This window comes from Chiloscyllium plagiosum, unplaced genomic scaffold (assembly GCF_037043375.1).
Source record: "Chiloscyllium plagiosum isolate Xiang-an unplaced genomic scaffold, Cpla_swu_hap1 HiC_scaffold_7, whole genome shotgun sequence".
In the NCBI taxonomy this organism is placed as follows: Eukaryota; Metazoa; Chordata; class Chondrichthyes; order Orectolobiformes; family Hemiscylliidae; genus Chiloscyllium; species Chiloscyllium plagiosum.
The window spans coordinates 30,212,115-30,225,279 of NW_028270145.1; the positions used below are offsets into that span (position 1 = coordinate 30,212,115).

General features: G+C 43.6%; 1 protein-coding gene across 5 annotated transcripts in view; it reads left to right on the forward strand.

The window, feature by feature from the left end:
- The window catches only part of LOC122551427 (neuropilin-2-like), a 105,824-nt gene that overhangs the window by 62,210 nt on the left and 30,449 nt on the right, over window positions 1–13,165 (forward strand). For all 5 annotated transcript variants that reach the window (XM_043693315.2, XM_087988881.1, XM_043693317.2 and 2 more), the window contains 2 exons: window positions 3,480–3,624; window positions 10,165–10,269. In XM_043693315.2, the coding sequence (XP_043549250.1) occupies window positions 3,480–3,624; window positions 10,165–10,269 (250 nt within the window). The remainder of the gene's footprint in view (window positions 1–3,479; window positions 3,625–10,164; window positions 10,270–13,165) is intronic.

Below are 13,165 nucleotides of genomic sequence, written 5' to 3' on the forward strand. Positions count from 1 at the left end.
GAACAGAGGTGACTGGGTCATTCCCCCATCAGCTGGAGCTCCTGAATGGTATTTATTTAGCAAGTATGATTTATACATCTATCCTCCAATTCCTGCATTAAATAATCTTGCTATTAACAGGACACTTTGCTGTGGTTTAAGTTATGAGTTCTCTTTGCTGTCATTGAGATAGACACTCTTTATATTTCAGAATAGGTTTAGGGTGAGAGGGGATAGATATAAAAGAGACCTAACGGGCAACGTTTTCACGCAGAGGGTGGTACGTGTATGGAATGAGCTGCCAGAGGATGTGGTGGAGGCTGGTACAATTGCAACATTTAAAAGGCATCTAGATGGGTGTATGAATGGGAAGGGTTTGGAGGGATATGGGCCGGGTGCTGGCAGGTGGGAATAGATTGGGTTGGGATATCTGGTCAGCATGGACGGGTTGTACTGAAGGATCTGTTTCCATGCTGTACATCTCTCTGACTCAATGACTCTAAGAGTGGTCACTGCACTCAGAACGTTAACTCGACTCTGTCTGCACACATACAGCCAGACCTGCTGAGCTTTTTCCAGCAATTTCTGTTCTTGTTCCTGATTCCCAGCACCCGCACCGGGTTTTCCTCTTCACTCTCTTGGCAGCACAGTGGACTCTCCAAAATCCTGTTGTAAATCCCATCTCCTCTCCCAGCTTATTGGTTGACACTTAGCTTTTGAAAAAGAGATAATCACAATCACCTTTGCTCTCTTGAAGACGGGAACACACTGGGATGAGGGAAGTTGGGGAAGACGAGAGGAGAGGAGACCAAGTTTTGTAGACACCACCTGTGTTCTAACTGCTTCACAACTGTGTCACCTAATGTGATGTCTAAATGTTAAGATTTGGTGCTCGGTGGGCTACCACAAGTTGTCACATCTACACACCTTCATCAACGATCCCACGCACGTATGAGCCAGTTAGAAATTTGAGAGTGGGCTCTTTATTTTGTCCAGACCATTGAGTCCAGCTAGGTTAAAGTAATTGAATTAATTTCACATAATTTGAATGCTGAGTGGAAAAGTGACTTGGAATCTTAACCTATGCAATCTGCCTCCTTTCTGATAATGGAAACAATATGCCAGGTTTTGTAACCTGTGTGCGGGAAGAGGAGACAGTGACAGCTGTCCTTGGGATCTCAAGGAGTGTTTTCGAGGTGCTTGTGCTTGTACTGTTAAGCACTGAAGTGGGGCCTCTACATCTGGAAGTCTGTTGAGGCCTTAAGGGAGGGCAGAGAGAATGTTTACCAGAATAGTAATACTCAAAGTGGGAATGTGCCACTTCCTCCAGGCTCACGTGACGTCAGTCCGTGCCTGTCTCTCTTAAGGAGACAGCGTTGCTAAAAGCTTATTGAGTTCGCCTCACAGATTGGGATGAATTGTTGCTGGCAATTTGGGGTACCCCTTTCTTACTGGTGTTCACTGTCAGTAAAACTGATGCTGACTAAGAACATTAACTTCTGTTGGTGACTGACAAGCTGTCAGGGACAGTCAGACCTGTGCTGTCACATGCACTCCCATTCCTAACACCTTGCAGGTTAGCAGCAAGCGATGCAGTGGATCTCGAATGCTGTGCCTGGGTGAGCGGTGGAAGCAAATCCAATATTGACTTGCAGCAAGGGGAAATCACTGCAAGTAATGGGACCCAGCCTCTTTCAGAGAGGTTAGCAGTTCCAGACTGGGCCAAATGGCCTCTTTTTTGCACTGTTCTATGTTTCCCGTTCAGCGACTGGAGCAGCAAGACTCTGAGACAAGAACGGAACCACAGGGGAGAAAAGGAGATGGGGAGAATAAATCAAGCACTCTTTAGATATTAGAAAACATAGTTTCTCATTATCAGAGAAGGAGAGAGACAGAAACAAAAACATATTGCCAGTCGAGTTTTTTTTCAGCAATTAACAATTTATTGCATTTGTTTTCAGTTGACTTAATTTACAACTTCTAGCTCAGGGCGACGTGACAAATGAAATATTCAGAGCGGTTTGTAACATTTGCATCTTCACTGCATGCCAAAAGGAAAACAAGGGAAGACAGAGCATCTTTTTTATGTCTGCAGCCTCTCTCGTGTTCTCAACTGCTGTTATAACATATGAGGCATGACTGCCAGTGTGCGCACAGCAAGATCTCACAGACAGACCTGTGATAATACCCAGGCGTATTCCATTTTTTTACTGATGATAGTTAAGGGGATAGGCATCAGCCTAGAGAAAACCCCACTCCATCTAGTCACTCTCTCAGGCTGATCATTATCCATTCCTCTGTCTGTCCGTCTATCCTTGTCTTCTGTATCTCCACCTAATTTTTACTCCTTAGCCCCTCCCCCCAACCCTACCTTCTGCATTAAAGAAAACAACTTTTTCCCAGCTACCATCAGCTTGGAAGAAAGGTGACTGGACCCGAAATGTTAACTCTGATTTTACTCCACAGATGCTGCCGGACCTGCTGAGCTTTCCCAGCAATTCCCGTTTTTGTTTCCAATGTATGGCATCCGCAGTTCTTTTGGTTTTTATCCCAGTTCCCATGATTTGTTCCAGGCTGACATTGCCATGGTGTTCTGAGGTGTGCATTTCGAGTGCACCATCTCTCATGTGAGACTTCAGCCTCACTTGCCCTCTTTGGGTGCATCTTAAAACGGTCCATGCCTCTGTTTTGAAGATGAGCAGGCATCAGATCCCCAGACGTAATGATCTACTGGTACTATCACTGGGCTAGTAATTCAGACACCACAACCTCCAACATCCCCCCCACCATTGCTCCCAACCCAGGCTAATATTCTGGAAACATGGGCTCATATCCCACCATAGCAGCTGATGAAATAAAAACGCCAATCTAATGGCAAACACTGTTGCCTTCAGCCCTCAATGTTGTGCCAACCTTTTATCCTACTCTAAGATCAAACTAACCTACATACCCTTCGTTTTACTATCATCCAACGTCCCTAACGTATCTGACTCTACTAACACTGCTGGCAGTGCATTCCATGCACCCACCACCATCTGTACGTTCACTAATGTCCTGTAATGTAGAGAAGGAAATCAGTTGTCTCTAACTGGTCTGGCCTACATGTGACTCCAGACCCACAGCAATGTGGTTGACTCCTACGGGTGGGTCATAAACGCTGGCCCAGCCAGCGATGCTGACATGCCATTAACAAATTTTTAAAAAGACCCTGGCTGGCATTAATTACTAAAACAGATTACAGCAGCCTTTGTTTTAATGTTCCTGTTGGAGCTTGTCTTGTGCAGATTGGCTGCACTGCTTCCTACTTTACAACAGAGACTACACTGCTAAGATGGAGGAAGTTGTTAAAGAAATGCAAATCTTTCTTTAGTTCTAATTGAAGAATTAAATTAGCATCTTGTTTATTTCAGTAGAGAAATCCTTTTATAGTTGCTGTGAGAGATACCTGTGGTGGTCAACTGGTCGAGTTTACTCAATCTGTCTCTCTACATTATTCTCAGATGTTCGAAGGGAACATGAACTACGACACTCCTGAGATCCGCCGCTTTGATCCTGTTCCTGCACGCTTTGTCCGAGTATACCCAGAGAGATGGTCCCCTGCTGGAATTGGGATGCGCTTTGAGCTGCAGGGCTGTGATTTAATGGGTAGGTGTATTTCCAAAAGTTTGTGTGCATGTGGGTGTGTGTCTCTACATGTTCCAGTGTCTCAGTGTATCTGTGCGCGTGTGTGTTTGTGTGTCACTGGATGCCTGTGTGTGCCTAGGTGTCAGTGTGTGAGAGACAGTGTTCAACTGTGTGACATTTGTGTGTGCTTGTGTGACTGTGTATTTGGGTGCATCAGTGTGTGCCTGCACAAATATCTGTATCTATGTGTGTGCATGTGTGTGTGTGAACCTGCGTGTGTATGTGTATTTTGCTATTTTTATCTGTATGCCTATGTGTGAGTGCTTGTTTGTATTCTTGTGTGTGGATGTATGCGAATATATGACAGTATATGTGACTGTGTGTGCCTACTTTATTGCTTGTGTAGGTGTGTGTGTGTGAGTGTGCATGAGTATGTGCCTGTGTGATTGTGTGTTTTTTGCCTATGTAATTGTGTGTGTGTGTGTGTGTGTGTGTCTCTGTGTGTGTGCATGTATGTCTGTTTCAGGGTGTGTGTGTGTATCTGTATGTGTGTGCACATATCTGTGTGTGGCAGTGTGTATGCCTATGTGTGCAATTCTGTGCATGTGTGTGTGTGCATGTCTATGTGTTCAGTGCCTGTGTATGTTTATGTGTGTGTGCATGTTTGAGTGTGCAAGTGTGTGTGTGCGTCTGTGTGTGTGTCAGTGTCTGTGTGCATGTGTCAGAGTGTGTGTCTGTGTGTGTGTGCATGTCTGTGTGTGCACGCGTGCGCATGCGTGTGTGCGTATGTCTGTGTATGTGTGTGCACGCGTGTGTGTCACAGAGTGTATGTCTGTCTGTGTGTGTCTCTTTTGTCTATACCAAGGCAATGGATTGTTGTAATTTCCTAGTGGAGTAGCACTGCCAAGATCAGTGACCTGATCTTTAGCCCCAGATTCCGTTTCGCAACTTTGACAGATTACATCTATGTGAGGTCTTGATTGATATCAGTCATGCATTCACAAACTTTCACTGACATTCATGTATTCTGACTCATTCATAGACTTGTTTACATTCAGTCTCACCCACGCACGTCAATATTTTCACATGCACAATCTTCAGATGCACAATCTCACTCGCTCACTACAGTATTTGGAATCAAGTCATACCCATTCATTCCAGTGCTCAAACTAGCACACAATCTCCACACAATCTCACTCACCCGAGATTCACACTTGCGCACAATCACATTTGGTGACCAATTTGCACACTCCACCCTCAGTCTCTCAAGAACCACAGTTCTGTGCACAGAAAATGCTTGGAATTTATCAGGCCCGACAACTTGCTGACGTGGAGCTGGCACTGAGTACTTCCAGCATCCTCTAGCTTTTTTTTTAAAGATATCCGGCCTTAGTGCTAACACCAACAACTTTGCATTTGTATAGCACCTTCAAGTGCAGCAAACCAACGCAAGGCGTTACACGGGAGTGTTTCCAAACAAAGTTTGATGCCAAGCTGCGCAGAGTGATCTCTGAACATCTAACCAACGCTTCATCAAAGAGCTAGGGCTTGAGGAAATGGCTGAAAGAGGAAATAGAGATAGAGAGATCTCAGTTGCTGGTTGACTTGCTGGTGCCTACATGTGTGACCTCACGAACACACACACACACACATATGCAATAGTTCGGTCATACTTATGCCAAGAAATGTTGTGAAAAAATACTTTAAATTGTTAAATGATCCTGAACGAATAACCCAGATGTGGAGTTCAGCGTTTTGAAAAATGTAGAGACATCTCAAAGGGATTGTGTGAAATTAATCTCTCGACAGTTATATGGCGGAGATGGACTCGCAGAGCAAGAGTGTGTCTCGGGCTCTGCAATTTGCGTTTGCAGTTCAGCCGCCCCCTTATGAATTGGTAATTGTGATTTTCCTTTTCTTGAAATAAAGGCAGTTAATGCCTGGAGCTGTTCGCCAGATGTTTGGGAGGCGTGGGGAAGTGCTTACTGAAACCACATTTCAAAGGCTCAGCGTCTTTAGATGCTGATGCAGGAAGTTGTCAAGTGAGAGGATCTGTTCCCAATCAGCCTTAGAGGGTTAGAGTTAGATACTTCACAAACCAACCTCTCTCACTGCTATCCTGGCCACCACAGCCTGCTAGTTGGAATAGTATTATGACTAGGCAAGATTCCCCACAAGGACACTGCACTAGAGGGGGATCTTGTTCACTCGTTTACCGGGATGTCATAAGTCACCACAAGCAATGCAGGACGGCCTTGTGGTCTTGTTAAATTAGCCATCAGTGTGAAAGGCCCAGACATCTGCTGATGATTACAGTGCCCAATGCCTTTTGAGATTCCCAATAATAACTCTTCAGATCCTGGAATAATCTCTGCCTCCTCCAGCTTTCATCTCTTCCCATTTTTATACTTTTTTGGTCTTTCATTAGTTCATATCTGCCGGCCTCCTCTCTCCTCCCTGCTTCCTTCCACCATCCTCCCCGCCCCCATCCCAAAACCATCATCATGATTCCTCCAGTAATCAGCAAAGTATAGCTCTCCAGCCTCCTCCACATGGTGCAAGCTATGTGGTGGAAAAGTATCTCACTGTTTTTTTTTTTGTCCTCTCTATAATCATGATTGGACCTAAACTGAGACACTCCTCTCTGCTCTACAAAGAAGCACTGATGAAAGTATAATAACAGATTGCCAAGAATGCAACCAGAATGTAGAGTGCAATTATCGTACAAGATGGAAAAGGCTGGGTGCTCTCTTCTCTGATGCAAGGCTTTTGATGAGTAGGTAGAGCTGGTCAAAATTATGAAGGGGCTTGATTGGGTTGACTTGGAGAAGACCTTTCCATTTATGAAGGAGACCTGTATGAGGATCACAATATCATGTGGTTAGAGTGGCGTTGGAATATGGAATCCACTGCCATGGGAGATGATGAAACGGGAAACCTCAGAGCCTTTAAAACATACTTGGACGCACACTTGTAACATTCAGTGCTATGGCCCTGCTGCGGATAAAGTGGGACTAGCTGGATTGCAGTATATGTTCGGCGGTACAGACTCGATAGGCCAAAGAAACTCTTCTGTCGTGTTGATTCTAAAAATAGGAGAAAGTGAGGACTGCAGATGCTGGAGATCAGAGTCGAGAGCATGGCACTGGAAAAGCACAGCAGGTCAGGCAGCATCTGAGGAGCAGGAGAATCAACGTTTCTGGCATAAGCCATTCATCAGGAAGGCCTGCATTCCTGATGAAGGGCGAATGCCTGAAATGTCGATTCTCCTGCTCCTCGGATGCTGCCTGACCTGCTGTGTTTTTCCTGCGCCACACTCTAGATGAATGTGCAATCTACTGCCACAACAAACTATGAAAACCACTTCCACAGGGAGTTGAATTTGAGGTGAAGCTAGATAATCACATGAGGGAGATGAGGATAAAGGGATTTGCCAGTGGTGTGATGTGGAGAGAGAAGGGTCAGTGCTCATGTGGGGAATAGACACTGACAAGGGCCTGTTAAGCTATTTCTGACTTGTACGTTCCAGGCATTTCCTCTGTCTGAAGTCCCCATGTTGGTGCCAATTACTGACAATACAATTGTGAGGTGACATGTGACATGCTCCCTTCCATTGAATTCAGCTATACATTGTCTCCTCATCTCTACTTCCTGTTGATCAGGGTGACGGGTTTCCATGGTATTTAAAGAGAGACCAGCATTTACAAGATGTTTCAGAATCTCAGGCATCCCAAAGCACGCTACAAACAAGAGACTACTTTGTGTCGTGCACTGGTTGTTCTAATTTGGAACCAGTTGCCAGTTGTCCTGTTGAGATACAGAGCCTTTGTCACTTGAGAGTTTAAGCTGTACATTCCAGCACAGCTTCTCAGAGCTCAGCAAGCCAACCAGAAACTGGGGAAAAAAATACTCGCAATAATTTTGTTTTAATTAATCTGTTAGTCAGGACCTTGACTATTCACAATGGATGCTGTCAATCAGCTTAATGCAGAAGCTGAACTCCAGCAGTGGGTTGTGGGGCTATGCTTTGGTTAAAATATGGGGACTTAATTATTGTCAACAGCTTTACGGACTGTTGGACAAAGAGCTATTCCCTATGTTTCTTAAATATGCGCCACTCATGGAAATACAAGGCATTATTTCTTACTGTTCAGGACAATGTCCAATTTTTAATTTGAGTTCATATCTTGTGTTCCGTAAATTCAGAAGGAAGTTGAGTTTCTTTTGAGTGCCCCTACGGGTTGGCGCTGAAAAGTCTTGAGGTGGCAGTTGGTCATACACATTTTGATGAGGATTTAAACCCTTGAGGTGAACAGTTCAGTGCATTAAGAAAAAAAGGAGAGGAATGAATCATGCTTCTGCTTAGTGACAAGAGAGAGGCAGGACAATCCAAAAGATCAGTCGGTTTGGGTGTGTTATATGCCAGAGTGTGAAAGGTTGTAGATATATTGGATTGAATGAACTCATGTAGTTGCTCAAAAGTTAATATTACTATGAGTTTAGTTTGTAGTTTGATTTAAGTGTTTTGGAAGAGATTCTAGCAGAAGGTAGAAGGCATCTTGTGACTGCCCAGAAGTTTTCTAAAAGGAAACTGAAAGCAGCTGTACCAGTCTGAATCTGAGCAAGGAGCTGTGGTGTGGAGATAGTGGTAACTCTTCACTGTGTTTGGATGTTTGCTGGGATGTAAGATATAGTGTGAATTTGATATCTGTTGATCTCTTTTCTTCTGATATCTGTAATGAAATCTTTCCAACTTCATTTTGTCTCGTGTAATGTCGTTCCTGTTTATCTGGTGTAATAAATGCTTTATTCTTTGCGTTAAAAGTACAGTGATGGACGCATGTGAGTGCATTCAGCAACTTACCCCCATGATTCTAAAAAAAATGTCAAGTTAAGATCTAACAATGAGGTTTCATTCTAAGATCTGGTGTTAGTAGAGGATGGGATCATAAGACTCACCCCTTTCGAAACCACACAATAGCTTAAAATGTTTCATGGGCAATTGAGTAATGTTTGAAGCATAACAGAGACAACTCACCAACCAATTTGTGCATGGTAAGATCCCAATAAGATAAGGGCCAGATTATCTGTGGTAGCGATGTCGGTTGAGGGATGAATGTTGGCCAGGACATTAACGAAGAGCTCTCCTGTTTTTGGTATTATGATGTGGAATCTTTCACACCTGCCTGAGAAAGTTGGCATGTGTCTCATTTTCCTGGCTCACCTTCTGAAACTGCAGCAATCCCTCAGTACTGCATCAACGCGTCAGCCTGGATTATGTGCTCTTTCAATCAACTAGTGCTTTCTGCTTTCTGTCCCATTACTTTATTAGGAGGTGCAATGTGTGTTACTGAACCCAGATCAATTGGATCAGATATTCTGGGAAACTGGCAGGAGATTGCTTTTAGCGGTGATTTAATGCAAAGCCTTTGAGGAATTTTAAAAAGCTATTGTGATCAAGAAATGATTTGTTGTAGTCAAGTTTTGAAAGTGTGCCAAGTTGGATCAAGAAAGAAAGAGATTCATTCATTTTTTATAATAACTTGGTTCCAATGTAGAACAGTAAACATTATCCAGAATACTAACTGATCTGTTTATTCTACCTTCCCTTCATGCCTTGAAGTAGAAATACAGGCCAGACACCATTTTTGAAAAAATAGATACTTTAGATATTTTTACAGGGCTCATTGTGTTTTAAATTGGTCACAGATTTCAGTGTATTTGTTTGTGTATATGTGTATGTGTGCATTTGGAGTAATTGCTTCCTAATAACATTTACAATTATGAAGGTCTATTTTCATAACTGGCAAATTTGTATGAAGCAGATTTGCACTAATCTCGCTCAGTTGCAAAGGGAAGATAATTTGTCAATCTGTCGGGGAGTAGTTTATAATGTAATTAATTATAAGATCCAGGCAAGGTTTATGTAAAATGCATTCGCAGAAAGGTTAATCAAAATGAGAAATCCTGGACTGAGTTGTCAGGCAGTGATGTATTGAAGTACATATTCTTCCAATTACATAATCTCCTCCAGTGCTACAACCCTCTGAGATCTCTCTAGCCCCAACATTCATAGGCGTGTCTTGAAGTGCCGAGGCCCCAAAGTTCTCGACTTCCTTTCCAAAACCCCTCTTTTCTCCAGTAAGAAGCCCCATAACACCTATCTGTTTGATCAAGCTTTTTGCCTGTCTGGATATCTTATGTTTAGTCTCAAACTTTGCCTGATAACACTCCTGTGAAACGGCTTGAGATATTCTGCTACATCAAAGGTGCTACAGAAATGCAAGTTGGTGGGAATTGCAAACTGTACCTCCATTCCCGGTCATTCACTTCATCTCGTATCCTTTCCTTATCCAATTTCCAGCAAGACTAATTCACTGGGTGTGAACCACAGTGAGGACATGATGAGCCTTTATTGTACTGCAATTTCTAACCCTCTTCTCGAGCACATCGCATGTCCTCAGTACACGCTGTCTCATCGGTTTTGCGCTTTGAAAAGTGATATAATTCTAAATTACCAACTTGTTCTGCAACCTCACCTGAACTGCTTTGCTCTTCCAGCAACCACCACATCTGCTGCAACCATTGCCTCAACACAGTGGGTTGGAGAGAATGTCACAGAGGCTCCGTGTGCCAGTGGGGGTGACCCATCCTGCGTGACAATTGGTAAGTTCATGAGAATGCAGCAGTAATATCACCCCTGCCCCTCATTTGTTACAGATTTAATGATTTTTCAGCCATTCTCAAGAGAGGCAGGAATGTAAAAAGGAAATAAATCGAGGGATGTAGTTCTCTCATGGTTAAATTGTTTTTTTCTTGCTGCAGTCTACAGAAATGGTTTTGTTTTGTTAAGTTACAGTGGGCCAATAATGCAGAGAAACACTGGATAGATAACACAGAGAAACGCTGGCCAGAAGTTGAGTGAATCTTTGGACTGTAATTGAGAGAAAGATGGTCAGGAATCAAGAGAAACATTGGCCACTAAACCAGAGAAAACTGGGTCAATAATCCAGAGAAACACTGGGTCAATAATCCAGAGGAACACTGGGCCAGAGGAATATGACCCCAATAAGCCAGCAAATCCAAATAGCCCGTGGGGCAGTAATGTAGCAAATGTAGAAGAATTCTTGTTCAAAAATATTGCCAGTGGAAATAATGATTAAAGATCCAGAGAAACTCTTGCATCAATGTACACAAACATAGTCTCCATAATTCAATTTGGAGAATTAAGGACCCAAGCACATCATTCATGTTTACATCCCAAATAAGACTTAAGTGCAGGATTTAATCACATTTGGAAAAGAAAGGGCCTATAGTCAGCATAGCTTTATGCGGGGGAGGTCTTGTCTCACAAATTTGATTGAGTTTTTTGAGGACGTGACAAAGAGACTTTTAGATAGACACACAAATAGGCAGAGATTAGAGGGATACTGGCCATGTGCAGGCAGATAGGATTGTTTAGAATGGCATCAAGGTCAGCATAAACATGGTGGGCTGATGGTCCTGGTTTCTGAGCTGTACTTTACTAGATACTCAGTCAAGTAATCTCATGCCAAATGCAAGTTTGCATTTTTCTGCATGGCAACCTTGAACTCAGCAGATGGCCTTTGCTTAGAATACCAGAATCACCAGTTTTAAATCAAGTAAATAAAAACTAAGATAGTGTGTTCTGACTGGTTATTAAATAAATCCCAGTGGTCAGTGTCCAAAACAGCAGCTTTGACCTTTTTCAGAATTGCACGTGGCTGCATAACAACAAAAGCCCACTTGGAAGTAGAGAGGACAATCAAGCTTGTAGATTGAAATAAAAGCATCGAAAGTCATTTTTTTCCCCACTCACCTGAGAAAATCTGGAGTTTTCGATTAGAAATGAACTCCCCTGAAGTTGTGAGGAGTACCCTTGCTCTCAAGAGTAATGCACGTTCTGGCCACTGAGGGCAGTGTTTAATCTGTGCATGAGGTAGGGATAGGGGACGTCTGTACCTTCTCAACCCCTCCCCCCAACAAGGAAGCTGGGGCATTGGGTGGAAGGGAGCTTTCGCGTGAGGTAAATTTTACTGTTGGGAGGTGGGCAGGGTGTGGTTGGGGTGGACTGTGAAATTATGGCTCGCTGGGGGGAATGGGAAAATGCAACCCTGCTGCTTTTGGCCCCACACGAAATGCTAGAAAACCAGTTTCCGGCAGTAACCACACCTCTCATCTCATCTTCCCGCAATCTCTTCCACACTGCTCTGGGCCTTAAGCTTACTGAAAGCTACCTACTTCTGGGTTAATTGCGATAGGTTTTGTGTCAGCCTGTTCTGGATAGATAGGTCACCACGTACAACAGTTGATTGAGGGTTGGAACCTCAGATTTTAATGGCTAATTGAATTTAATGGCTCAAGGACCGCAGTAGCTGGCTTTGCCATGTGAACACTAGTCAGCCTGCCCATCTGCTGAGCTGCAGACAGAGTGAAATAAGGTCAGTCAGGTCTTGCTATTAAAGTTGTCAAATGCCCTGTAATCATGGCATTCCTGGGGTTGTCATCACCCAGCTACTATCGCCTGTTCCCTTCCCACCTGCTGCAAATCCCAGGGCCAGGGTCCCTGAGGGTCTGTAACAAATGCCTGTACAAGTAAAGTGGCTCTCCAAAAGAAGATATGTGCAGTTCTGGTTGCTCTGCTTTGGAAAGGATATTATTAAATTGGAGAAGGTTCAGAAAAGATTTACCAGGACGTTGCCAGGATGCAGGGTTTGAATTATAAATAGGCTGGGGCTTTTTTCATTGGAGCATAGGAGGTTGAAGAGTGACCTCATAGAGTTTATTACATCGTAAAGGGCATAGATTAGACAAATAGGAAATGTTTCTTTTTCCCTAAAGTGGGGGAATTCAAAACTGGGAGGGCATATTTTAAAGGTGAGAGGAGAAAGGTATAAAAAGGACATGAGGGCAACATTTTTACACAAGAGAGTGGTTTGTGTGAGGAATGAGGTGCCAGAGGAAGTGGTGGATGCAGGATTAAAAGACATTTGGAAAGTACATGAATAGGAAGAGTTTCGAGGGATATGCGCCAAACGCAGGCATGTGAGACTAATTTGATTTGGGAACGTGGTTGGCATGGACTGGTTAGACCGAAGGGTCTGTTTCCGTGTTGTGTGACTTTACAACTGGATGACTAAGAGTAGTGGTGTGGAGGAGAAAAAAAAAATTACAGAGTTAGGAAGCAGGTTGGGTTGTTTGATCAATTAAAAATAAATCCAAAAAACGTTGTGTGTGGTGAAGGTGCAATAGTCCCATTCCCTCATTAGAGGGAGGCAACTGGTGGTGGTGTCAGTTTAACCTGAGGGTCATCACACCTCAGATGAGGGTGGAGGTTGAGAAAGAGAGTTCTTGATGGTAACTTCAGCCAGTGCAGGAATGGAGCCCACATTGTTGGCATCGCTCTGTGTTACAGACTCGCCACCCAGCCAACTGAGCTAAACACTCCTTTAGTGCACAGCCCCTGCACATTCCATCATGAGCAAGTCTCGGTGTGAATGTTTGCCTGTCAGGGTTTATTCTGACTAGTTGTCAGAGCTAG